Source organism: Camelus ferus, chromosome 9, assembly GCF_009834535.1.
Source record: "Camelus ferus isolate YT-003-E chromosome 9, BCGSAC_Cfer_1.0, whole genome shotgun sequence".
Taxonomy (NCBI): domain Eukaryota; kingdom Metazoa; phylum Chordata; class Mammalia; order Artiodactyla; family Camelidae; genus Camelus; species Camelus ferus.
The window spans coordinates 11,874,988-11,899,963 of NC_045704.1; the positions used below are offsets into that span (position 1 = coordinate 11,874,988).

The following is a 24,976-nucleotide window of genomic DNA, read 5'->3' on the forward strand; positions in this document are numbered from 1 at the left end:
AATGGTCACTCTCCATTCCTTCCTCCTCAAAGCCCCTGACAGCCCCTAATCTGCTTCTTGTCCCTCAGGATTACATATTTTGCATGTTTTGTACAAATGTGACCTTTTGTGTCTGATGGCTTTCATTTAGGATGTTTTTTCCGCTTTAGCGAAGGCACTGGGGATTGAACCCAGGACTTCATGCATGCTAATCACGTGCTCTACCACTGAGCTATACCCTCCCGGAGCCCCCACACCCCCACCTGCATATTTTCGAGGTTTATCCATTATGTAGCAGATCACTGCTTCAGTCCTTTCATAAATGACATGCCACTATATAGTTAGATCAGCATTTTGTTTCCACTCACCCCTTGTTAGACATTTGGATTTTTTTCCCACTTTTTGGCTATTTGGAAGGGGCTTACAATTTTAACAGCTGTCTTCTGCCATCTTCACTAATACAATTTAGACAGACTCTTGGCCCTGGGATTAAAACTATGATGGAGAGACGAATGAAATTTGCGGGGTTCCAGAGGAAGTTGTTCCAGAATCTTTCCTTGGATCATAGGTAAGGGTGAAGAAGGCTTCACACTGGAAGCCAGGTCTTTTTTGTTTGTTTGGGTTTTTCTTCCTTCATTCCTTCGTTCCTTCGTTTGTTTGTTTCTTTCTTTCTTTCTTTCTTCCTCCCTTCCTCCCTCCCTCCCTCTCTTTCTTTCTCTCTCTCTCTCTCTTTCTTTTTTTTCAATTGAAGTATAGTCCATTTCCAATGTTGTGCTAATTTCTGGAAGCCAGGTCTTGAGTACCAAGGGACCTGGGAGCTGGGCCTTCGGGCACTTTATACAGAGGCCAGGGGGAGCTTACAATCCCCTGGGGCAGGAGAAGATGCAGACTCATCTGATTCAGGAAGTGGTTCGGACAGTGACCTCTTAAAGGAACAGACAGAGAGGAGCCTAAATTGAGACCAGAGATGAAGAAGGGGAGGGGGTCTGTTTCACAAGATCCAGGGAGGGCCTGGCCAGAAATTGTGTCTCGGTGAGGAGTTGGAGCTAATCCAGGCACAAGGGTGAAGTGCTCTCCTCAGCCAGTTACTGAGAGTCAGGGCAAAGGACGGACATTCTCACATTCTGGATGGAGGACTGGGGGTGGGGCGGGGAGGTGATAAGAAGCAGACTTGAGGGGTGATGCAGAGTCCAGTTTGGGATGCATTAAACGAGGAGCCTGAGGTCAGTCCGGGAGAGATGGCGAGGAGGACACGGGGATTTAGAACTTAGGAGAGAGGCCTGGGCTGGAAACAAAACATGGGACGCCAGAGCGGAGCCTGGTGGCATCTTCCCTGTGAGCTTGAGTTCAGCTCATTTCAAAGATTTGCTGAGTCTATGTGCTGTGTCCAAGGCTGGGCTCTGAAAATATCAGGCTGGACACAGTACTGTCCCTGCCCTGGGGGGAGCTTATGGTTTGGTGGCAATCAGAGTTAGATATTTAACAAGGCTAATCTTTTTAACAACTTAATGTAGAATGAAATAATGCCACTGGCAGCAACATGGATGGACCGAGAGATGATCATACCAATTGAAGTAAATCTGACAGAGAAAGACAAACGTCACATGATACCACTTATATACAGAATCTAAAAAAAAAAAAAAAAGTGAGACAAATGAAGTTATTTACAAAACAGAAATAGATTCACAGACATAGAAAATAAACTTATGGTTAACAAAGAGGCAAGGCTAGGGGCAGGGATAAATTAGGAGTTTGAGATTAGGAGATACAAACTACTATATATAAAATAGGTAAACAACAAGGTCCTATAGTATTGCACAGGGAACTATATTTGGTATCTTATAAACCTATAATGAAAAAGAATATGAAAAAGAATGTATATATGTATACCAGAAACTAACACATGTAAATCAACTGTACTTCAATTTAAAAAACATAATGTAAATTTTATTAAAGATTTTTCATATAGAAAACGGCACAAATCACAGATTTTTACTAAACAAAAATGTTTCAAAGAGTGAATGCAATCAGAGTTAGATACTTAATGAGGATAATTTTTAAAAAACTTAACATAGGATGTAACAATGCCATTGACAGCAACATGGATGGACCTGGAGATGATCATACTAAGTGAAGTAAGTCAGACAGCCATTGATCTTAGCAATTAGTGCCCAGATCAAGAAACAGATCCTTACTGGAACCCCCAGGAGGTCCCTACTGCCCTCCTCCAGCCACTGCCCACAGAGGGTAATCTGTGTCTGCATTCCTGATACCAAAGTTGAATTTTGTCTGTTTTTGAACCTTGTATCAAGCATATCACATAGTCTGTATTCTCTGTGTCTGGGTTCTTTCACTCACATTGTTTGAAGATTCATAGATGTTGTGTGGAGTTGTTACCTCATTCTTCCATTGCGTGAATAACCTATAGTCCCTTCACCTTTCTTACTGTTTTGTTTTTTTTTTTAATTAAAGTATAGTTGATTTACAATGTTGTGTTAGTTTCTGGTGTGCAGCATAGTGATTCAGTTATGCATATATATATGTATATATTCTTTTCCACGATGTTTTATTATAAGATACTGAGTGTAGTTCTCTGTGCTGGACAGTAGGACCTTGTTGTTAGCTGCCTTACTGCTGATGGGCATTTGGGCAGGTTCCCTTTTTCAGCCCCTGCGGCGAGTGCTGCTATGAACAGTCTTGTCTACACGTGGTGCGCATGCGTGCGTGCTTCTGCTGGGTACATGGAACGGCCGGCTCACGGGCTCAGCGTTAGCAGAGAAGGACAAACGTTTCCCCAAGAGGTTGTACCAATTCTCACTACTACCAGCAGTGTAGGGGAGTTCCAGCCGCTCCCCATTGTCACCAATACTTGATATTCTTTGTGCGTGTGTGTGTGTGTGTGTGTGTGTGTGTGTGGCGGGGGAGGTGATTAGATTTATTTATTTTCTGAGGAGGTCCTGGGGATTGAACCCAGGACCTTGCGCATGCTGAGCATGCGCTCTACCACTTGAACCATATCCTCACCACCCAACACTTGCTTTTCTTTAAGAAAAAAATTTTAATGTGATAAAATACCCATGACATAAAACTTGCCACTTTAATCATTTTCAACTGTACAATTCAGTGGCATTAAGCACATTCACACTGTGCAACCATCGCGACCATCCATCTCTAGAACTTTTTCATCATCCTAAACGGAAATGCTATGCCTAGTAAACATTAACTGTCCGACGACTCCCGCAGGCCCCAGCCCCTGGTAACCACTAGAGAGTACTTTTTTTTTCAATCGTGGTTAAAAAAAAGAAAGGAAAATTTATCATCTTAACAATGTTTAAGTGCACAGTACAGTAGCATTAACTATGCACATTGTTGTCCGTCAGATCTCTAGAATGTTTTTGTCTTGCAAAAATGAAACTCTCTATCTATTGAATAGCAACTTCCTATCTGTCTCTCCTCTGAGCCTAGTCTCCTCCCACCCCCATCCCCGGGTCCTTCCACCTTCCAGTTCAAAAAGTTTGATTTCTTTAAAGACCTCATGGAGGGGAGGGGAGAGCTCAGTGGTAGAGTGCGTGCCTAGCATGCACAAGGTCCTATAAATAAATAAAAACTTAATTATCCGCCCCCCACCCCCCAAAATGGGCTTCTTTAAATATCTCATAGAACTGGAATCCCGCAGCATTCGTCTTCCTGTGACTGGCTTATTTCACATAGTGCAATATCCTCAACCCTTGATTTCCTTGATAATTATTTTTACCATCTTAGCCAACGTGGTGGCTGTGCGGTGGCACCGTCATTGTGACTTTAGTCTGCATTTCCTTGACAGTTACTGAAGTTGAACCCCTTTCTGATAATAATGGGCCATTTGAGTATCTCCTTTTTTTAGGGGTGGGGTGGGGGAGATAATTAGGTTTTATTTATTTTATTCAGTTATTTAAAAATTTTTTGGGGGGGGAGTAATTAGGCTTTTATTTATTTATTTTTAGAGGAGGTGCTGGGGACTGAACCCAGGACCCTGTGCACGCTAAGCACACACTCTACTACTGAGCTACACCCTCCCCCTGACTGTCTTCTCTTTCTATTGAGTTGTCTGCCTTTTTTTTTACTGATTGTGGAAGATCTTTATATAGTCTTTTTGTTTATTTGTTTTTTGCTTTTGTTTTTTGGGTTTTTTAAGGGAGGTAATTAGGTTTATTCATTTACTTTTTTAATGCGGATACTGGGGATTGAACGCAAGACCTCAGGCATGCTAGGCATGCACTCTACCACTGAGCTATACCTTCCCTCTTTGATCTTTATTTTCTATATACTCTGGGTGCCCTTTGTTAGATATAGATCTTGGGCAATACCTTCTCCATCTAGAGAGTTGCATTTAAATTTACTCTTTAAAAATGATACATGGCTTGCTCTCCCCTGACAAGAAAAAAAAAGAAAGAAAGAAAAACAAACAATAAAATAGTACATGTTCTTAAAAGTAGTCATACAAAATAGAAGTATGCTATAGAGCCAAAAGCTGACATCTCCCTCCAATCCGAAGTAAACTTAACATATAACAAAGTGCTTAACAACACCCACGGTGCAATTTTCCCACTTAACAATGTACCTAATGAATATTATGTCCATTTTTCATAGAAGAAAACTGAGGCACAGAGAAGTGAGATGACTTGCCTGATGGAACACCCTCAGCGTTACCCGAGCCTGGATTTAAACCCGGGACTCTCTAACGTGACCTTCAGCCTCTCCAAGTAACTTCAGGTTTCCACTTACAAGCTTTGGCTCAGAGGGCAGTCACATCTTCAAGAATCAGTGCCTGACATACATCATCCTCAGAGGTGCGTTTTCTGGGCTCCAGCCAGCTCCTGGGGGCGGGGGTGGGGGCGGGGTCGTCACTTCCTGATCTGGACCTCTGAGTACTCGGTGGTCTCCTGGTGCTGAAAGTTGTGCGACCTCCTCCCCTGGAAATCGAGGTTGGCGTAACAGAGCTCCTGGTCCTTCTCTGATGTGGCGGCAGCTGGAGCTGGGGTCCAGTGGTCTGAGGGGCTGTCTGACCAGGATTCATTTAGGTGACCCTGAATGGGAGGAGAGCAGGGCTTCAGAGGTGGTCCTTGAGGTCTGGGGAAGGGAACTTGGGGCTTGGAGGCGGGGGGCACTTATTCACTTATCCGTTTCATTTATCCGTATCACTCATTCACTCATTCATTCGTACCTTTAACACATTTTAATCATAACAGTCTGTTCTGCTTCTTATTACACATCTCACTGAATCCTTTTAACCTCCCTCTGTGGATGGTACTAATGTTATCCCCGTTTTACAGGTAGGAAAACACCCTGAGTGAGCCAGGTCAGGTGACTCCTCAGCAGACAAGATCCCTGACCTTGGAGAATGTATCAGGACAAGGAGACAGTAAGAAACCGTCAGGCCCTGCCTGGATCTGTAAGGATTCTGGTACCAATTACAACGTGGAGGAGGGATGTGGGGGAGATTTGCACACCAACAAGCATGTCTGCAACCCCAGCTGAGTGTCCTACAATTCAACTTAATTCTGACACTGTCTACCCGGAGATAGCACCAGATTTCACAGGTTAAGGGTTGGGTCCTACAACTGCCCACCCCCCAACTTCAGACGCCAATCGCAAGCCCCAGGTTGCCACCTGTGCTTCTGACACAGCAGCTGTAGATCAGAGGGTCGGTCCCACGACCCCCCTCCTCAAGTTCCGGTAATTTGCGCGAGCCACTCACAGAACTCAGAGAAACACTGTATTTACTAGATTACCTTTTATAAATGGATGTAACCCAGGGACGGCCCATGGAAGAGATGCACAGGGCAGCGTATGGGAAAAGGGTGCCGTTTCCATGCCGTCTCCAATTGCTTCACTCTCTCCAAATCTCCACTTACTCACTGACCAGGAAGCTCTCCTAACCCCATCTTTTTGGGGCTTTATGGAGGCTTCATTCCATAGGCACTGCTGATTAGATCATCGGCGATTAAACTCACCCTCCAGCTCCTCTCCCACCCCAGGAGGTTGGGTGCTGGGACTGAAAATTCCAGCCCTCCCATCACATGGTTCGTTCTCCTGGCAGCCAGTTTCCATCCTTAGGTGCTTTCTAAAAGTCACCCCATTAATATCTTACTAGACACTTTATCATTCTCATCACAGGAAATTCCAAGGGTTCTAGGAGCCCTGTGCCAGCAATGGGGATGAAGACCAAATGTCTATTTCTAATCATAAGTTACAATATCATAGTATATAGTAAGCTCATTTTGTGGGATGGGACAGGAAGCTGGCTGGAGAACTTGGCAGGGGACAGATCCCAGAACACCAGACTGAAGGATCTGGGCTTGATTGTCTAGGCCTGTGCCGCCTAATGTGGTAGCCCTAGCCACATGCAGCTGTTGGTCATGTGAAATGTGTGAGTCAGAATGGAGATGTGCTGTGTATGAGTGTAAACTAAACGCTGGATTTCAAAAATAATTTTTTTAATTAAAAAAAATAGAGGGGAAGGCATAGCTCAGGTGGTAGAGCTCATGCTTAGCATGCACAAGGTCCTGGGTTCAATCCCCAGTATTTCCATTAATAAATAAGTAAACCTAATTACCTCCCCCCGCCCAAAAAAATCATATCAAGTTTTTTTTTTTAATTCATTAAAAAATAGAAAAAAACCCCACTGGATTTCAAAATCTTTGTATAAAGAATGAAAGAAGATTGCAAAGTATCTCATTAATAATTTGTATGTTTGTGTTGATTACTGATGGCATGATGTTGAAATGATAATATTTTGGATGTGTTGGGTTAGATAAAATATTACATTAAAATCGATCTCATGTTTCTTTCTACCGTTGTAACATGCCTAGGTTTTACATTACACGTGTGGCTCACATCAGATTTCTGCTGGATCTAGACAGCAGGGGGCAAGCACAGGGGTGACCGAGTGACAGCTGTTTGGGGAATTTCTTGCCAAGAGCTTGTTCGGGGAGGAGAGATGGAACCAGTGACCCGAGAGAGACAGTGAGGGTTCAGCAAGGAAGGAGCCAAATGGAGATAAGCTTTGCTAAAAGGAAAATGGACAGGACTTGGTTAATTCTGGGCTCGAGGAAGTGAAGGAGAAGATGACTGGGAGGAAGAACAAATTTGGATGGGGGAGGTGGGGAACTCAAATTTTGATGTGCTGGCTAAGCTGCTGTGGCCCATGTCTGGGTGGAGAAGTGTCCAGTCAAGACACTGGTGGGAAAGTTGCCCACATCACTCACCTGGGAGACGGGACTCAACTCAGGATGGACTCCATCCCTGCTCAGCGTCTTCTCTGTTGATTTCTTCCTGTAGATCTTCACTCTGAGGAGGGAGACCAAGGCCCTTCAGCCTGGTGGGCTCGCTGGAGGGAGCCTAGAAGGACCTGATTGCAGGCTGCCGTCCAGCTGCAGAGACCATGACCAGAATGCATGTACCGTCCTCCCGGATGCTGGCACCAGACTGCACACATGGCCAAGATGTCAGGAGGCTAAATTCCTGATGCTGTTTCAATGATCTATATACTCCTTCCTGCTTTCATCACCTCGCCAGTTTCCTCAGCTCTGGGCTTTGAGTTTTGAAGAAACTTTGAGTTCCTCCTTCCTCCCACAACCATACCACCGCCTAGGAAGCCTTCTGCTAAACCGGGGCTGCCACTCACAGGAAGAAGACGAGGCAGAGGCAGAGAGCAAGCAGGGCTGTGACACCAGCTCCCCCGATGGCCCCTGGAACCACACCTGTCCTGGGTCCTGGTCTCCCTGCAGATAAGAGACCTGGGGTGACCTCCAATCCCCTTTAGCAGGCACCTGACCATCCAGCTGTCTGAAATCCATGACCCACGTGTGCGCTCACTCTACCCAGGACTCTGTCTTTTGTCCCCAGCCTTCTATAGGACTGCAGCTTCCTGCTCCCCCAGGCCCATCCTTAGCCTGAACTCTAGTACCCGAGGACCCTGAACTCTAGTACCCCTTTTGCCCAGAGTCAGACCCTTTTCTCTCCCTCTCAATGTCTTCTAGGACCCAGCCTGGCGTGTCCCCCTTCCCTGGGCCACAGCAGCTTAGCCAGCACATCAGAAAATGAGCTCCCCATCTCCCCCATCCAAATTTGTTCTTCCTGTCAGTCATCTTTTCCTTCAATTCCTCGAGCCCAGAATTAACCAGGTCCTGTCCATTTTCCTTTTAGCACAGCCCTTCATAGTCCCCAGACCTGGCAGCAGCAGGATCCTCACACTCTGTTTCCCGTGGGCATTTTGGGCCTCGCAGCTGAGCCTGAGGTTGGCGCTGAGCCCCTCACTGAGGCTCAGGGAGCTGTTGGTCCAGGGCTCAGAGGAGCTGGAGGTGACCTTGAAGGAGGCATTGCTGAGGTTCTCCTCCAGCAGCCCCTCCCCCAGCCGCCAGCGCAGGGAGCAGGGCCTCTGAGATCGAGCAGAGCAGCTGCAGTGCAGACCCTCGTCCTCCCAGGAGCAGGAGGGACCGAACAGTTGTGGGGTTTCTGTGGGGAGAGAGGGGAGGGATCAGAGAAGCCTCTCCCCTGTCTAGACCCCAGGCACCCTCCCCTCAGGTGTGTTCCAGCTCACTTTTCACAATGAGGCTCAGGGAGGCTTCCTTGGAGCCCAACAGCTGCCAAGCTCGACACACGTATTTCCCATGATCCCCCAGTTCCACCTGGGGAAGCTCCAGGACCCCAGGGTTCGAGGAATTTGAGGGGCTCAGGGTCAGGCTCCCCCGCTTCCAACTCATCATGGCAGGAGGGTTGCTATTGGCAACACAGTCCAGACGCAGAGGCTGGCCCTCCTGGACTGGAAGAGATGAACTGTTGCCCAGAGTTTCAGGTCCTGGCAAGACAGAGAGAAAGCTAATGTCTCCGTGTCTGTCTGTCTGTCTGTCTGTCAGTCTCTTCCTCAAAATGTAGATCCCTTTCTTCTCTTCCATTTCCTGATGGGCTAATAGCACACGGATCTGTAGCATTTGTCAACTTCCTCTGTGTAAAAACTTCCATCTTGGCCAGTTAGAACTAACTGAACCCAGAACTGGGAAAATCAGACGCAATTGCATAGTTGCCTCTTGCCAACTGGTGACCGCCTCTCCAGTACGCCACTGACTGCAACTTCAAAAAAGAATCACCCTTTATCAAAAGGCCATGATTAGGCTGGAAATTAATCCTTTCAACTAACACACAGCTGATTGCCTTAACATGAAAACAGCTTCTTCAAATCATTAAGAAAAAGTCCCCAAAGAAACACAAATAGTTTTTAAATGTAATGAAAGATACTCAGTCTATTCACAAAATGATAAATACAAGTTAAAATGACACTGAATTTACTCAGGGTACCAGCAAGGGTGAAAATGCTTAGCAGAGAAATGGGCAAATAGAAGGTGGGAGCTTAAATAGAACTACCTCCATGTAGCTCGATTCGGCAGTACCTACAGAAATCGCAAACATACCTTTTGATCCAGGACTTTCTTCCCTCTCGAAACTCATCTTCCAGACACACCCATTTGTCTCATTTGTCTTTGCAAAAGATTGGAAATGCCACAGTTTTCCACTAAGGGGGGACCCATTAAGTACTTTACTGTATACTTTACTTCTAATTGGGAGACCCAGTGGGGAGGGAAATAGCTCAGTGGTAGAGCACATGCTTAGCATGCACGAGGTCCTGGGTTCAGTCCCCAGTACCTCCATTTAAAACAAAACAAAACAAAACAAACCATCTAATTGGAAGACCATGGAGTCATCGTTAAGAATAGAGGTTTCCTATTAGTGATACAGGAAAGTCTCCGAGATAGACTAACTGTGAGGAAAAGGGGAGTCCAGTTTGTAGAAACGGACCGATGTGTGGACCAGCGTCACTTCCTTAGCTGTGACAAATGTGGCATGGTGATGGAAGATTTTAATGACGATGACTGCTGGGTGAGAGATCTGTGGAGCATGTCTGTACCATGTAAATATAAAATTACTCCACATGAAAAGTTAATTAAAAATAATAGTAAAGATGCAAGCCATATGTATAGTACTGTCTGCACATACGTGTGTGTTTTTAAATGTGTATGTGTAGGTTACGTTTGGAAGGATACCCAACAGTGGAGGTACACAAGATGTTGAATACTATTTTATACGTATTAAATTTTGCTAGGGACTGAACTGTGTCCCCCTCAAATTCATCTGTCGAAGCCCTAACCCCCAGTGTGATGGTATTTGCATGGGCCTTTGGGAGATGATGAGGGTTAAATGAGGCCATGATATTGGCACCTGGTGGTCTGAGGCCATCTACAAGCCAGGAGGTGAGCCATCCCCAGGAACCCTGGCAGCCAGCACCTTGATCTTGGACTTCCCAGCCTCCAGAACTGGCAAGAATAAGCTATTTTTTAAGCCATCCAGTCTGTGGTATTTTGTCATGGCTGTGACACATTTTATGCTTACTATTTTAAACAGTAACATTAAAATAAGGGAAGAAAACTGGAAGAGAAGGTGGGGTCCAGATCCTAAGGGGAATGAAAGCAGGGCTGGGGACAAGGATAGAGCCCTGGCAGCCGGCAGAGCCACACACATTGGGCAAGGAAGAGGCCATGCGGTTCCCCAGGAGAGCAGGGTCAGCGGGAGGGGGAGGCCAGCCTGTATGCTGATGAGTGAACGAGGGGGAATTCCCTCTGCTGTCCCCACACCCGGCCTGAGCCTCGCTCCTATCTGAGTTCTGAACCGCAGCTCTGCTCTGAAGGGCAGAGACGGACCTCACTCCCACCACACTCCTGGAGAAGAGAAGTTTTGCCCTACCTGTGCTGTCTTTCTGGAGCACGCTGATGGTCAGCTTCTGGGGTGGATCTGGACAGACAGACATAATTGTTCATATTTCAGTGGCAAGAGGGTGGGCCTTGGCCCTTTTCCCCTGAGAAACATTGCAAATAGGAAGGGGGCACAGAAGTGTCTCCTCTTTCCTTCCTCCCTGGTGCCAGCTCGCAGGACCCAGCAGCCAGTAGCCCAGTCTCTCCCCTTCCCTCCCCAACACCCACCTGCCCTCAGGGACCCAGTGTCCTGGCCCTGCACTCACAGGACACGTTGAGCCTGACAGTCCTCTCCACACTCACGCCAGCTCCGGGGAAGGTCACTCGACACGTGAGGTTGGCGCCATGGTCCTGGGGCCCCGGGGTGAGGGTGAGCACTGAGGAATGGGGGGTCTTGGGGTCCAAGGAAGTGAAGGCGACACCAGTCCAGGAGAAGGTCGGGGGTGTCCCCCTCTCACAGGCCCAGGGCACCGCACAGGTGATGTTCCTGGGGCGGCCAGATTCTAGGGTTCCCTGGACCTGGATGTCAGGTGTCTGTGTCAGAGCTGGAAAGGAGGGAGACACAGACACACACCCTGGAGGTGGGGACCCCAAATGTGCCCCCAAGAGCAGTCTCTGCCTCAGGCCAGCCCCGGTATCCTGTCCCCTGGGCCACCCTGGGTCCCTCCCAGGATGAGAAGAGAGTGGATCCCCTCCTTGCCCTGCGCTGGGGGCCCTCAGGACCCCTGCACGTGTCCTCCCCTTGACCCCATCCTTACCCATCACATTCACGGAGAGCTGGTCTTTTTTATAATTATATTTCATATAAGACGTTCCTTCGACCCTAAAGAAGTACGTCCCCGTGTCCCCTCTCTGTGCGTCTCTGATGTCCAGGGAGCAGTCGTTATTCCGGGGGTCTCCGAGGAGGTGGAATCGGTCCCGGGTCTCCCTCAGCACCTCACGATCTGGGTTGTTCGTGGCCACGGGAGCATCCTGGAACACGCTGGCCCCTTCCCGGAACCAGTAGCCATAAACTGGCTTAGAGCTGGCCCAGTAGCCCCAAGGCTGGAAGGAGCAGGGCACGTGGACACACAGGCCTTCCTGCACCGCCACGGACTCCTGCACTTCCAGCCGGTGTACATCATACAGAGCCAGGGACCCTGCGGGGAAACCGGGGTGAGCCCAGCCCGCGCCGCCTCCCCGCGCCGCCCGCGCCGCCCCGCGCCGCCTCCCCGCGCCGCCCGCGCCGCCTCCCCGCGCCGCCCGCGCCGCCTCCCCGCGCCCGCTCACCTGCCCACAGCAGGGGCAGCAGCAGCCGCAGCATCTCTGGGGTGAGAATCATGGGGCCCTGGTGTCACGGGACTGAGAGGAAGCCCCAGCAGGAAGCCCAGGGCTGAAGTCAGAAAGGTGACTGACCGCAAAAGAGGAACGAGGCATCCGCTCGCTGCCGGAGCTGCGTGGACCTTGGAGAATAACCCCTTCTACTTTCCAGTTGAGGGCCGGCTGAGGGTCGCACGCAGCAAGCGCAGCCCAGTCGCCGCTCGCAGCTCCATGTCCTCCCACCGGAAAGCAGGCCGGTGAGTCCCCGCTGGGTGTGGGACTCAGCAAGGGCCGGCCGGGGACACTCCAGGCGGGAAAGATGAGGATGGGTCCCGCAGGGGCGAAGGAGGTGGTGAATAATTACTGCATGAACATGTCAAGGGCACACGAGTATCTACTCCTTTCAGGGGAGTAGAGTCCAAGGGGAGAATGTAACAGACTTTGTCTCTGTCCCTGAGAACTTCTCCGAGGCCTGAGGGGCGGAGGAACCCCAGCTCCCAGTTGGTACCGTGTGTGATGCTGGCAGCACAGGCAGGGGCTTGCAGGAAGCCCGATTGCTCCATGCAGCAAGAAGGCAAGTTCCCTCATATAAATGGCCAGAGTGGATGGGACCAGGACTGGAGGGGGTCACGAGGACATGATGCTACAGGTGGGCAGGAGGCTTACTGACCGACCTGCTCACAGCCCCTTGCTCCAGGCATCCCTGGTGGTGGCTGCACACGCCAGGTCTGGGAGCCGGACACTTGGAGCAAGATGACAGCCCAGCACGATGCTGGGAGCGCTGGGCTTTGGGGGCAGGTGGGCCTGGCTCTTCTCCCCTCTGAGTCTCAGTTTTCTCATCTGTCACATGGGGAGATCACAATTTTCAACGCTCATCTGTAGGAAAATCTGATTCGAGGATGGAGGTGGGTGTTTTCTGCAGACTGGTGTGGCAGTCTCGTAGCTCAAGTGCCTGGCTCTGCCCATTCCTCAGGGGTCATTCTGAGTCCTTCCCTCAGTGAGAGCGTTGTTGTCAGCGCTTCCCTGGGGCTTCATCATCTGAGGCCTCCGACAAAGGGGCGGGGCATAGGCTCCGCAGCTTGATGGCTCTAGGCTGGAGCCTGGTTCCCTGATGCTTGCTGTGCTGCCTTAGTCAGGGGCTTAACCACTCTGTGCGGGCTCCAGTGCCTATGATCACAGAGTGTTGGGGGCTGAATCGTGTCACCCTAACCTAACCCCCAGTACCTCTAAATGTCATTGTATTTGGAGACAGGACCTTTAAAGAGGTAATTAAGGTAAAATTGTTACTGAGGCTGGTGCCCCAGGATCATACCCCTACCCCTCCCTTAAATAGAAACAAATTACTCTTATCTAAGTTTCAGGAGGAAGCTTCAAGGAGAAAAAAAACAAGAACCAGTTAGAACCAACTAGGCCCAAGATGGCAGAGGATTTGACTTCCAGTGGACCTTTGAGCCTCATTATACACTCATTGTAATGTATTAGCGTGCTAAATGACACACTCACCAGCGCCAAGACAGTTGACAGTTGCCATGACAACAACTGGAAAAGCCCACATAAGAACTGGAAAGGAAAATTGCATCAGTTCTCGGTCCAAACCACACCTCTGGCCTTGGATAACGCATGAATATTCCTCCTACTCTTTGCAATTCCCTCCTTTTACTTCCACCCTCCTACATATTTGGTGTGTCCACCCAAATTGGGTTGAGGAGTTGATTTATGGACTTGGTTCCCACTTCTCCTTTCTCTGGCCGTTGGATAAAGCCTGTACTCTCCCTCTGTCATCATCAGTTTCATTACTGGCTGTGCAAATCCGATCGGACAGCAGGTCTCGGCCTGGGCTAGGATCCTGGTGTGGGTTCAGTCAACCAGCGATCAACTAGGTAACAAAATGAGGTCACTGGGGTGAGCCTTAAGCCAATAGGGCCCACGTCTTTGTAAGAAGAATGGGTGAGGACACAGACACACACCGGAGGGAAGACACAGGGAGCAGACGGCTGTCTGCAAGCCAAGGGGATGGGCCTCAGAAGGACCAGCCCTGCAGACGGCTTTATCTCAGATCTCTAACCTCCAGAGTCCTGAGAAAATGAACTTCTGCTGTTTAAGCCGCCCAGGCGGTGGTACTTCGTAGTGGCAGGCCTAGCAAATGAACAGATGGGGTCACCTCGAAGATCTGACGTGTTCGTACAAGTGAAATGCCCAGAGCGGCCTAGAGCGGCCCACGATGGACGCAGCCCACACAGAGGCCAGCCGTCAGCCTGCAGGTTGGGGCGGATCTGAGGACGGGAGGAGAAAGGGGAAGGGAACGATGTGGTAACCTGAGGCAACCTCTGTTTCCCCTCCGCACACTGGCTCTGAACTCCGCTGGCTCTCACTCCACGGGCCACACTTCCGCTCGCCTCCCCAGGACACGTTGTGCTCCGCAGGCCTCTGCTCAGGCCGGTCCCTCTGCTGGCTGAGCTGGTCACTGCTCCTGCACCCTGGGTGCCTGCCTGTCTCCCATCTGCTGAGCAGAGTGTCCTGGAGGGCTGGGCTGTGGTGAGGTGGCAGGGGTTAGGGGGAGGGGGTAAGAGTCAAGGAACGAGGAGCCGTGGGCTCTGGGGGTCACGGGCCAGCGTGGGAGGTCCAGGTACCTGTGTCATTCCTTTAACAGTTGTGCCCTGCCCCCTCCCCTCCACATCCAGGAATGAGCCTACCTGGCTGCCTTCCTTTTCTCGGTCAGGGTTTGGGAAATGGCGGGTCTGAGTGTCTGTCCTCGGTTGGGTGTGGGGACTGAGATGCCCTGCCTCTGTACTGTGCCTACAGCCCTGGGGTCCTAAGCCAACTCTCCATCTTCTTACCAGTCTCCAGAATTCTCCTTTGATTGTTCCTTGCACCATTCACAGAGTTTTAAGCTGTCAACAGAGGGCAGCTGGAGGGAACAATGAGCCAATGCCATCTTGTCTGGACTGGAAGTCTAACCGTTCACCTTTAACGTATTCGACAGATGGGTTGACTCACATCGCACAGCCTGACATTATCATAAACAGAAGTCTGACCCAAGTGTTCCATCTGGGTGTTGGGCAGGGGGTGGGGGCACTATGCGTTTTTTCCACCACGCCAGAATCTTCCATTTGTTTCTGTAAGTGTCACTTAATGAACTGAGGCATCATGCTTTATCCCTGTCATGGTTTGGGTGCTGCTGGTATATTTGGGGCTATTTTTCTTTCAACTGATTTTTTAGGAAAATTAGAATGTTAGGCTTTTTAGGAGGAAGTTTACAAACTAGCTTCTGCTTTCCTCCACCTTCTCAACCTAGATGTACATTTTTGAGGATAAGAAGGCATTAGCCAGGTGGTGACCTGGGGCTAAGGAGAGATGCAGATTCTCCAGGACAGTGAGGAGTGCTTCCGGGAGGGCTACAGAGAGAATGGCTGGAGGGATTGATGGTTTTAGGATGTAGGTGATGGAGAAGCAGACTGGATGAGATTAAGGATAACCTAGAACAGAGGTCAGAAAACTACAGCCCGGGGGCAGCCAGCTTTTGTGAATACAATTGTGTTGGGACACAGCTGTATTAATTCATGTGCAAAGTGCCTCTGGCTGCTTCTGTACTGCAGAGTTGAATAGTTGCCACAAAGACCCTGTGGCTTGAAAAGCCTAAATATTTACTATCTGGCTGTTTACCAAAAAGGTGTCTTGACCCCTGACCTATAGTGTCAACCCAAGAAGTTTGTAAATTATTCTTTTGGGTTAAGGAGACAGAGCAGTATTCTGGCTGCAGTCAGCTCTAAGCTTTAGGAAGTTCTCTAAAGGTTAATATGTGATTTTGCCTATAGCAGGGCTAGTAGGAGGCAGGCAGGATGGAAAGGGAAGATTCAGGAATGGAGAGACAAGGTGCTGGAGGTCAGGTCAAGGAAGGGATCCACGGAAGGGCTCTGAGTAAAGAGTTGACAGACATGTGGCTGATGTGGTGTCCAGGGCAGGACATACCTAACCTCTGGGTGAAATGTGAGGGCAAAAAAATGTTTCCTGCCATTTCAGAAAGCAAAGGATGCTGCCGTCAGCCACGTTAGCCTCTCCCAAACGTGAGCCCTGAGGCGAATTCAGGCTGGACAAAAACGGGACACCACTCTAGAGAGTTAAGGTGTGCATCTAAGGAACGATTTCAGTGAGCCCAGATATTTGCATCTACCCATACGTAGAAAAGCACTAGAATCAATTCCTTGAGATGTCTGATTTTTGTGATGAACAGTAATCTTTTGATCAACCACATGTTTGTGTTTTTCAGCAAAAGCTCCTGTACAGCCTGGCTCCTCCCTTACCTCTGGAGCAGTTCCTCAGAGCTAGCGGAGAGGCTGTCTCCCAGGCTGTGTCCTCAGTGAGGTCCCTGAATCAAACATAACTCACAATTTTTAGGCTGTGCTTTTTTTTTTTTTCAGTTGACAATGGTCACAACATACCAGGCCTTCTGCTGTGTGTTTCTCATACATACTTTTCTTTAATCCTCGCAGAAACCCTGTGAGGCTGGACTTCTCACACCTCCTCCACAAAGCAGGAGACCGAGGCAGGGGAGGTAAGGTGGCTCACCTGATGCCATGCCCGTAGTAAATGAAAGAGTGTGGGTCGATCCCAGGTCGCTCTGATTGCAAAGTCTAAGCTAGCGCCCACATAGCCGGAAGCTCACAAACTCTTGGAGTTGGCCCACTGGGGATGTGACGTCTCCAGGAATCAACCCTTGAGTCCCCTTTCCTGCAGGGGATGTGGACGCTCTGGCCGAGGCTGATGCTCTCTCACTGGGTTCTGATCTCTGCATAGTCTGTGTAGGTGCCCCTCCTGAGGAGTCATCCCGTGAAAGGCGAGGGAAGCGTAATGCAGCTCCTGCTCCATCCTCAAGGTGGGGGCGGTCCCTGTGGAGCTCGTGGGCTCATCAGGACCCTCCACCTTGGACTCTTGCTGGAGACCCTGGGTGGAGAGCAGAGAAAGGGGTCCAATCAAGGAAGTTGTAGGGGGAGAGGGCAGAAAGGGTCCATGAAGTGAATTTGACTCTGGAACAGAACATTTATTCATTCTTCCTTTTTTTTTTTTAACCAAACATTTCTCAAGTTTGCATATATTCAGTCATCCAGCAAATAGAACACTATAGGTTGTTTTCCAGTTCCACTGAACATGCACACAGACCTATGCAGAAAATACTATTACGTTACAGAGAGAGAAACTAAACCTCAGAGAAGTTAAGTGCTTCCCGAGGTCGCATGTCTATCGATCACAAACTCCACTCCTGGACACTCTGATGCCTCCTAAGTGCCCAGCACTGGATACACAGGAGGGCGTTGAGGACAAGCTCCTCCCCGCCAAGCAGCTCTCCCACGGCAGCTGGGTGTCCTACAATTTAACTCAATTCTGACACTACCTGCCTGGAGGCAGTGTGAGGTCCCACAGGTTAAGGGCACTGTCCCATGAGACCGCCCTCTCCCTCCATGTCCAGGTTGTCACCTGTGTTTATGATCAACTGGCTATAAATCAGAGGTTCCTAGGACCTCTTCCTTGGGTTAAATGAGTTTGCTAGAGTGGCTCACAAAACGCAGAAAAAGAGTTTGCTTACTGTGTTTCGGCTTATTATAAAATGATACGATGAAGGATGCAGATGAACATCCAGATGGAAGAGATGCGTACGGCAAGGCGTGTAGGAAGGAGCAAGGAGCTTTTATGTTCTCTTTGAGTGCACCATATTCCCAGCTCCTTTGCCAACCCAGAAGCTCTCTAAACGCCATACTTTGGGGATTTTTATGGAGACTTCATCACATAGGCATGTATACTGATTAACTCCATTTCTAGCCCCTCTCCCCTTTCTGGGGAGTGGGAAGTGGGGCTGAAGATTTCAAGCTTCTAATCTCAGCTTGGTCCTTCTGATGACCAGCCTTGATCCAGGAGCCTAATTGCCTCATTAGAACAAAAGATGGTGGTCTCACCCAGGAAGTTCCATGGGATTTAGGAGTACAACCATCTTCTGCTGCAGTTATATTTCTTAGCTCTAGGTTTATTGCAACATTTCTCAGAAAAGTCTTTCCACTCCATCTCCTCATGCTCTCTCTTGAACTCACTCCAATCAAGATAACTGCCTCCATCAGGTTACCAGATCTTTTGTCAAGATCAGCTATGATAGCACGTATGGTTGTTTCTCAGACCTTATCTTACTCAGCATTTGAAACAAATGGGCTCTCTCTCCTTGAAGCTCCATCTCTCCTTGACTACCGGGACCCCCCCCCCCACATTCTCCTGGTCATTTATTCTTCCTCAGTGGTTGTCTTGCTATTTCAACCTTATCTTCTTGACTCTAAATGATGGAGGGTCACAGACTCTGTCTGTGGACCCTTCCTCTTCTTTGTGATTTCATCTACTATCAGACTTTGGTGTAGAGGATCCCTTGAACCTCTGTGTATCCCACCCGGATTCCCCTCCTGTGCTCCAGACTCTTGCCGTCTGCTTGTCATCTACACTTGGGTGTCTCAGAGGTAGCTCAGACTCACAGTAACCAAGATAAAAGTTTGATTCCCTTCTTGCAGGTATACTCCTCCTTCAGAGACAGCAATTTTAGGAACTGGCAGTTCAATTCTTCATGTTGTTCAGGGCAACCACACTGGAGTCATCTTTGGCGTCTAAGGACATCTAAGGACATTTATAGACATTTATGGATGTCTATGGACATCTAAGGACATCTATGGACATCTTAGGACATTTATAGACATTTAAGGGTATCCAAGGACATCTAAGGACACCTGTGGTGTCATCTTGCACATCTATGGCTCCTATGAGGTAGAAGCAGGGAGCTCTGTTTGCTCACACCCCACATGTACTCTGCCACTCCATTAGCATATCCTGTTGGCTTTACCTTCAAAATGTGTCCACAACCCAACCGCTTCACATCAGAATCATCATTCTACCCTAGACTAAGTCTGTCTCATGGACTAAGCTGTGTCTGCCCCAAATTCATATGTTGAAGCTCTAACCTCCAACGTGACTGTGTCTGGAGATAGGACTTTTAAAGAGGTAAGTCATTAAGTTTAAACGATGCCATTAGAACAGGACCCCAAATGACCGACGTCCTTATGAGAAGAGGAAGAGGGATCAGGGACGCACAGCACGCAGTGAAGACCATGTGGGAACGCAGCAAGAAAGTGCCGTCTGCAAGGCACCGAGAGAGGCGTCAGGGGAGACCAGGCTTGCTGCCACCTTGACCTTGGACTTCCAGCCTCCCGAACTGTGAGCAAATTAATTTCCGTGGTTTAAGCCTCCCAGTCCGTGGTATCCTGTTATGGCAGCCCTGGCAGACTACTCCATGCTGTTCCATCCCTTGCCTGGGCTGTCTGAGCGTCTTCCTTACCTAGGCTCCTTTCTTCTACCCCATCCCGCTACAGACTTTCTCAACACAGCAGCCAGTGTGATCGCATTTAAAACGAGGGTCAGTGCATCACTCGTGAAGTATTAGAATGTATATATATATATATATATATACTGGTCTCTGCCCTCAGTTCCTGGTACGGAGGCCTTAAAACTCTTGTAATTTCCCAAGTGACAGGAGCACTGGGAGCATCATCTGTCTCATGTTGGTTCCTCACACAGAGATCCTAAATCCTGCGGAATTTCCTGGGTGATAGGAGTGTCTTTCATTCTAATGAGGCAACCCTAGGTTGGTTCCAAAATGGCTCTTGGATGGGACAGAGAAAGCCATGACTAGGAGCCTGGAATCCCCTATGGTCCAGAAAAGGAAGAGGGACTGGAAATTGAGTTATACATCAATCATGGAGTTAATCATGATGAAGCCTTAATAAAAGTCCCAATAGTATGGGGTTCGAGAAGGTTCTGGGATGGTGACCAGGTGGAGGTCCTGGGAGGGTGATGTGTCTGGAAGGGGAGTTGGAAACCCTGCACCCCGTCCCACATACTTTGCCCTGTGTATCTCTTCATCTGGCTTTTCATGCATTCCTGAGCTATATCCTTTCATAATAAACCGGTAATCTAATAAGTAAATGGTTTTCCTGCCTTAAAGGTCCCCCAGGTTGTTTGGCAGTGTGGAGAAGCCGTGCATTTCAGACTTGGGCATGAGGGGTTAATGGTCTCTGATGGAGGTAAGGCTGATGTGCTGGGGAGGAGGGGTGGGAGGGCTGAAGCAGGATGCAGATGAAGAGGAGATCTCAGCTCAAAGGGGGTGTTTGTATTAAACTGTATTTAGAAGAAGCACAGACATGCTCTGTCGTGTCTCAGTACAGGAAGGGGTGGGGGGGACTGGGGTGGGACAGGGGTAGGTCTCTGGTTGGGAGTCAGGGACAAGAGTAGCATCAGGGAGACAGAGGACCCAGCAGGAGAAGTATGTTTAGCGTTGTATTAACCATGTGTTTCTGAAGTTTTGACATCTGGGCTTTGCTAATTCTAGAGGGACTGCCCCTGCCAGGGCTGGTCAATGTCTAGAGAGTCTAAGGGATCTGCTTGCAAGCCTGCCCTTGATGTTGCAAACCCATCAGCCCAAAGCTCACGACCCCCGCCACTTCCTTTATCCAACTCTTACATGCTGGGCCGTCATCCTCCTGCTCTCATCACTTCAGGGTCAGGTACCAGACAGCTAGAGACAGCCCCTACACCCCAGAGCGCGCCGCAGTTATTCACAGACAACTCCAAATCTGCTTACCCATCCCCGCCTGTTCCTTTCTGCATAAACCACAATAAAATCTCTTGCTCAGGTTTCTGCCTCGCTCCCTCTGTCTCCTCACAGACCCTGGTGCTGCCCCTCATGGCCCTGTATGCTGTGGCATGCCCCCTCCTCTGGGAACTGTAACAAGCTGTCTTTTCCATGGCAATCACCTGCCTCCTGATCTGCTGGCCTCCCATACCTGAGTAGTAATAAAATCGGCATTTTCAAACAGGCAGGAAGGTGGTGGGCTCATTTCTGGACACACTGAATAGAGCAGGACTCTGGGCCACCCTGGGAGATGTGCAGGGGGGGCTGCATGCCCGGATGCCTGTGTCACTCACCAGGGAAGCTGTCCCCACAGCAGGGTGGATGTCCTCCACACCCACTGCTGGCCTAGCTGCCTTCTTCCTGTAGGTCTTCACCCTGCTGGGAGACATCAGGGTCACTTTTTTGAGGCTGGAGTGAGGGGACTGAGGCAGGTCAAGGGTAGGGAGATCCCGGGAAATTTTATAACAAGGCTTTATGACAAGCCCCACCCCCCACCCCCCTCCCAATCCTGGATGTCTGAGACCAGGGCTGGCCTTTGCTCTGGGTCCTCACAACCCTTTGGGTTCCTCTTCTCCACCTCTGGCCCACACCCAACCCAGCTCACATGAAGAAGATGAAGCCAAGGCAGACAGCAAGCAGCATGGTGACACCGGCTCCCCCGATGGCCCCCTGAATCACTCCTGCCCTGGTCCCCGATTCCCCTGCAGACAAGAGAGACTTGGGGAGAGGATATTGGGGGAAGAGGACCAACAGGGGCTTCTCATGTCCAATCACAGCACCCCACCTGACCGCATCATCTGAGCACAGAAAGTCCAGCTCTGGCCCAACCTGGACGAGAACCCACCACTATCAATGCCCCATGGCTGGGGAGCTCTTTCCTACCTGTGCCATCCCCCAGGCAGACGCTGACTGCTGGATTCTGTGGAGCACCTAGGATGGGGAGAGTGGATTTCCTTCTTCAGTTGGGGGCATGGAGTGAAATAAGTATAGGCATCTCCCCAACCCACTCCACCCCAGAAGCCACAGATATGCAGGAGGGCCACGGCTGGTGTCCTTCAGTCGGGCCTCCAGGGCTAGAGCACCCAGCAACCCCAGCCTGGACCTCCTGGTCTGACACCCTCAGAACCCCAGCATTCTGCTTCAGCACTCACAGGTGACGATGAGCTGGATGGTCCTTTCCACGATCACCCCAGTTGTGGGGAACATCACCTGACACGTGAGGTTGGTGCCATGGTCCTGGGGCCGTGGGGTGAGGGTGAGCACTGAGGAGAGGAGGGTCCTGGGGCCCAGAGAGGTGAGGGCGGCTGACGTCCAGGAGAAGATGGGGGGTGTGCCCCGCTCACAGGCCCAGGGCACTGAGCAGGTCAGGCTCCTGGGGCGGCCAGCGTCCAGAGCCCCAGAAATGAGGATGTTGGGTGTGTGGGTCAGGGCTGCCGAGGCAAGGAGACAGGAGGATGTGGAGGAGGGTTAGACATGTGACCTCAAGAGAAACCTCAGGCTTTGGTCCAGTTCCTCCTTCTGAGCCCCCACCTGCTTTACCCCCAATGCCCTCTGAGGAGGGGCTCCCATCCCAGCTTTGCCAAGGACCCCCATGTTCTTCCCTTGTGGCTTCTCCTGGACCCCACTCCTTACCCTGTCACATGCAAGGAGAGCCGGTTAAACATGTAACTCCATCTCAAACTTCCTCCTTCCACTTGAAAAAAGTATGAACCTTCGTCGCTCCTCCTGGCATCTCTGATGTCCAGGGAGCAGTCGTTATTCCGGGGGTCTCCAAGGAGGCGGAATCGGCCCCGGGTCTCCCTCAGCACCTCACGATCTGGGTTGTTCGTGGCCACAGGAGCATCCTGGAACACGCTGGCCCCTTCCCGGAACCAGTAGCCATGAACTGGACTAGAGATGGCCCAGTAGCCCCAAGGACGGATGGAGCAGGGCACGCGGACACACAGGCCTTCCTGCACCGCCACGGACTCCTGCACTTCCAGCCGGGGTACCTGAGCCAGGGACCCTGCGGGGAAACCGGGGTGAGCCCAGCCCGCGCCGCCTCCCCGCGCCCGCGCCGCCCGCGCCGCCTCCCCGCGCCCGCGCACCCGCCCACAGCAGGGGCAGCAGCAGCCGCAGCATCTCTGAGTCGGAGGGTTTCTGCGCGTCCTGTGTCTGAAAAGAGAAGGGGAAAGTGAAAGGGAGGGAGGGCCCCGGGGAGATCCACGGGAAGCCGGGAGGAGCACGAGACTCGGCCGTTCACAGAAGAGGAACTCGGGAGCCGGAGCTGGTCCCCTCTCTGCACAGAGCGAAGGACACCCCTCGGCCCAGAGACCCCGGAGACCTGCCCGGAGAGGAGCAGGCAAGGAGGAGACCCCTGCCCTGCCCCCCATCTCGGGCGCGTGCCTGCAGCGCCAGAGCCAGGACCAGGCATATGGGCTCTGTCCATCAGGCCTCTGGGCCTTGGCGAGGTCCACCCTCACCAGCGAGGGATTCAGCAGGGGCCTCTGTAGGCCTCCGAGGCATGAGACGGGGGTGGGGGTTGTCTGAGTCCTGCTGCCCTGGTCGGAGAGGGTCACACTGTTGTCCGACCTGTGGTTCTTACCCCTGCCCCTCTCCCAGGGGACATCTGACAATGTCCAGACACATCTGACTGTCACAGTTTGGGAATTGGGTGAAACTGGCATCTGGTGGGTACAGACCAGGAAATTTCTAAACATGCTGTGCTCCCTGAGCCCCCCCCCCCCCAACAAATCATGTAGCCTGAAGGTCAACACTGCTGGGATGGAGAAAGTCTGCTCCTGTGAATTTGACTATTTTAGAGACTTCATACAAGTGGAGTCATGAGGCATTTGTCTTCTGTGACTGGCTTGCTTCCCCTTAGCGTAATGCATTACAAGAAATGCTTGAGAGGTCTTTCAGTTCAAGTAAAAGGATGGTAAGGAGTAGTATAAGCAGGGAGGGTAGAGCTCAGTGCTAGAGCATGTGCTTAGCACACACAGGGTCCTGGGTTCAATCCCTGGTGCGGCCATTTAGATAAATAAATAAGTAAATAAAATAAAAATAGATATCCTAGTGGAAATAAAAAATTTATCCTCTTATCTGTCATTTCCTGATAAAGAACAATAAACTTAAAAACATGACAGCACGTGGGAGCATAAAACTCACTGGTAAAGGTAAATACAGAGACAAGTACAGATCACTGTGTCAGGGCCATGGTGGTGTGTACATCACTTTTAATTTTAGTATAAAAGTTAAAAGACAAAAGCATTAAGGATAGTGATGACCACAACAGTTTGTTAATGGACACACAAGCTAAAACGATGTAACCTGTGACGCGAAGAACATAAAGTGTTGGGGGTGAAATCGTAGAACTTGTTTATGTGATTAAAGTTCCTTGGTTATCAGTTCACAGCAAATAGACCATTACAACACTGCGCTATTTCACGACCTCGCTTTCTAGAGAACAGATACAGCTCATGCCTGGAGACAGGATTTGAATCTCATCTTCTTGTCCCTAAAGCATCTGTTTTTAACTGTACGCTCCAGATTCCCACCTCCCCCCCCCCCCCCCCCGCCGCCCCTGTACACAAATATAACTAGTGAGGGACAAAATGTGGACTGGAGTAAGTACTAACTCGTCCACCAGGGCTCGGACTCCTGTCTTGTATGTCTCTGCGTCCTGAGTCCCCTTTATTTATTTATTTTTCATTCGGGACACAATTAGACCTGGCTTTAGATGTGGCTGGATTCCAGGGTGCCTATGATGGACGGCCTTCTCTCTTTCCTTGCTTTTCTTGTGTTGTTGGTGCTGACTTTGTTCAGCCTGGTTTTTCATTCTCAGATTCACAAAGATAGGAGCTGCGATGTCCACTTTGCAGATGAAGACACTGAAGCCCACCGAAGTCAAGTAATTTTCCTTCAGAAACTGGACTCTGTGCACCTACTGCCCCCATGACGCCCCCTTGCGGCTGTGCCGCCAGCTCAACGTTCCTTGCAGAACGTTGGTAGGGCGCCCTCTGCTGCTCATCTAGGGAGTTACCGGGATCGCTGCCCCGGGTTTCCACCATCCTCAGTCCATATTTTTCAGTTCCTATTCTTTCACCATCAATTGCTTTTCCTGACTCCTAGCTCTGAACCCATCCCTTCATTCAGAGGCTAATCTATCTCAAGATTTACAGTCTTGGGGGTAGGATATAGCTCAAGTGGTAGAGTGCTTGTT

The 24,976-nt window shown here is 50.1% G+C and overlaps 2 protein-coding genes and 1 long non-coding RNA gene across 3 annotated transcripts; 1 reads left to right on the forward strand and 2 right to left on the reverse strand.

Moving 5' to 3' along the window:
• Positions 1 to 484: 484 nt before the first annotated feature.
• Positions 485 to 6,397, forward strand: LOC116666043. The gene is made up of 3 exons (XR_004322896.1): positions 485 to 547; positions 4,609 to 4,808; positions 5,292 to 6,397. It is a non-coding gene; the product is annotated as an uncharacterized LOC116666043 (long non-coding RNA).
• Positions 4,754 to 12,299, reverse strand: LOC102519594 (sialic acid-binding Ig-like lectin 13). The gene is made up of 9 exons (XM_032487766.1): positions 12,033 to 12,299; positions 11,522 to 11,902; positions 11,030 to 11,308; positions 10,756 to 10,803; positions 8,561 to 8,818; positions 8,191 to 8,475; positions 7,646 to 7,742; positions 7,227 to 7,308; positions 4,754 to 5,045 (listed from the first exon to the last, which is right to left on the reverse strand). The coding sequence occupies exons 1-9, from the start codon at positions 12,082 to 12,084 to the stop codon at positions 4,863 to 4,865; spliced, it is 1,665 nt and encodes a 554-aa protein (XP_032343657.1). The 5' UTR covers positions 12,085 to 12,299; the 3' UTR covers positions 4,754 to 4,862.
• A 4,165-nt stretch (positions 12,300 to 16,464) lies between these two features.
• Positions 16,465 to 23,192, reverse strand: LOC102519833 (myeloid cell surface antigen CD33). The gene is given in 8 exon segments (XM_032487837.1): positions 16,465 to 16,870; positions 16,872 to 17,003; positions 21,069 to 21,150; positions 21,380 to 21,476; positions 21,658 to 21,705; positions 21,927 to 22,205; positions 22,409 to 22,780; positions 22,863 to 23,192. Coding segments are annotated over 8 exon segments (1,083 nt in total). The 5' UTR covers positions 22,897 to 23,192; the 3' UTR covers positions 16,465 to 16,831.
• Positions 23,193 to 24,976: the final 1,784 nt, after the last annotated feature.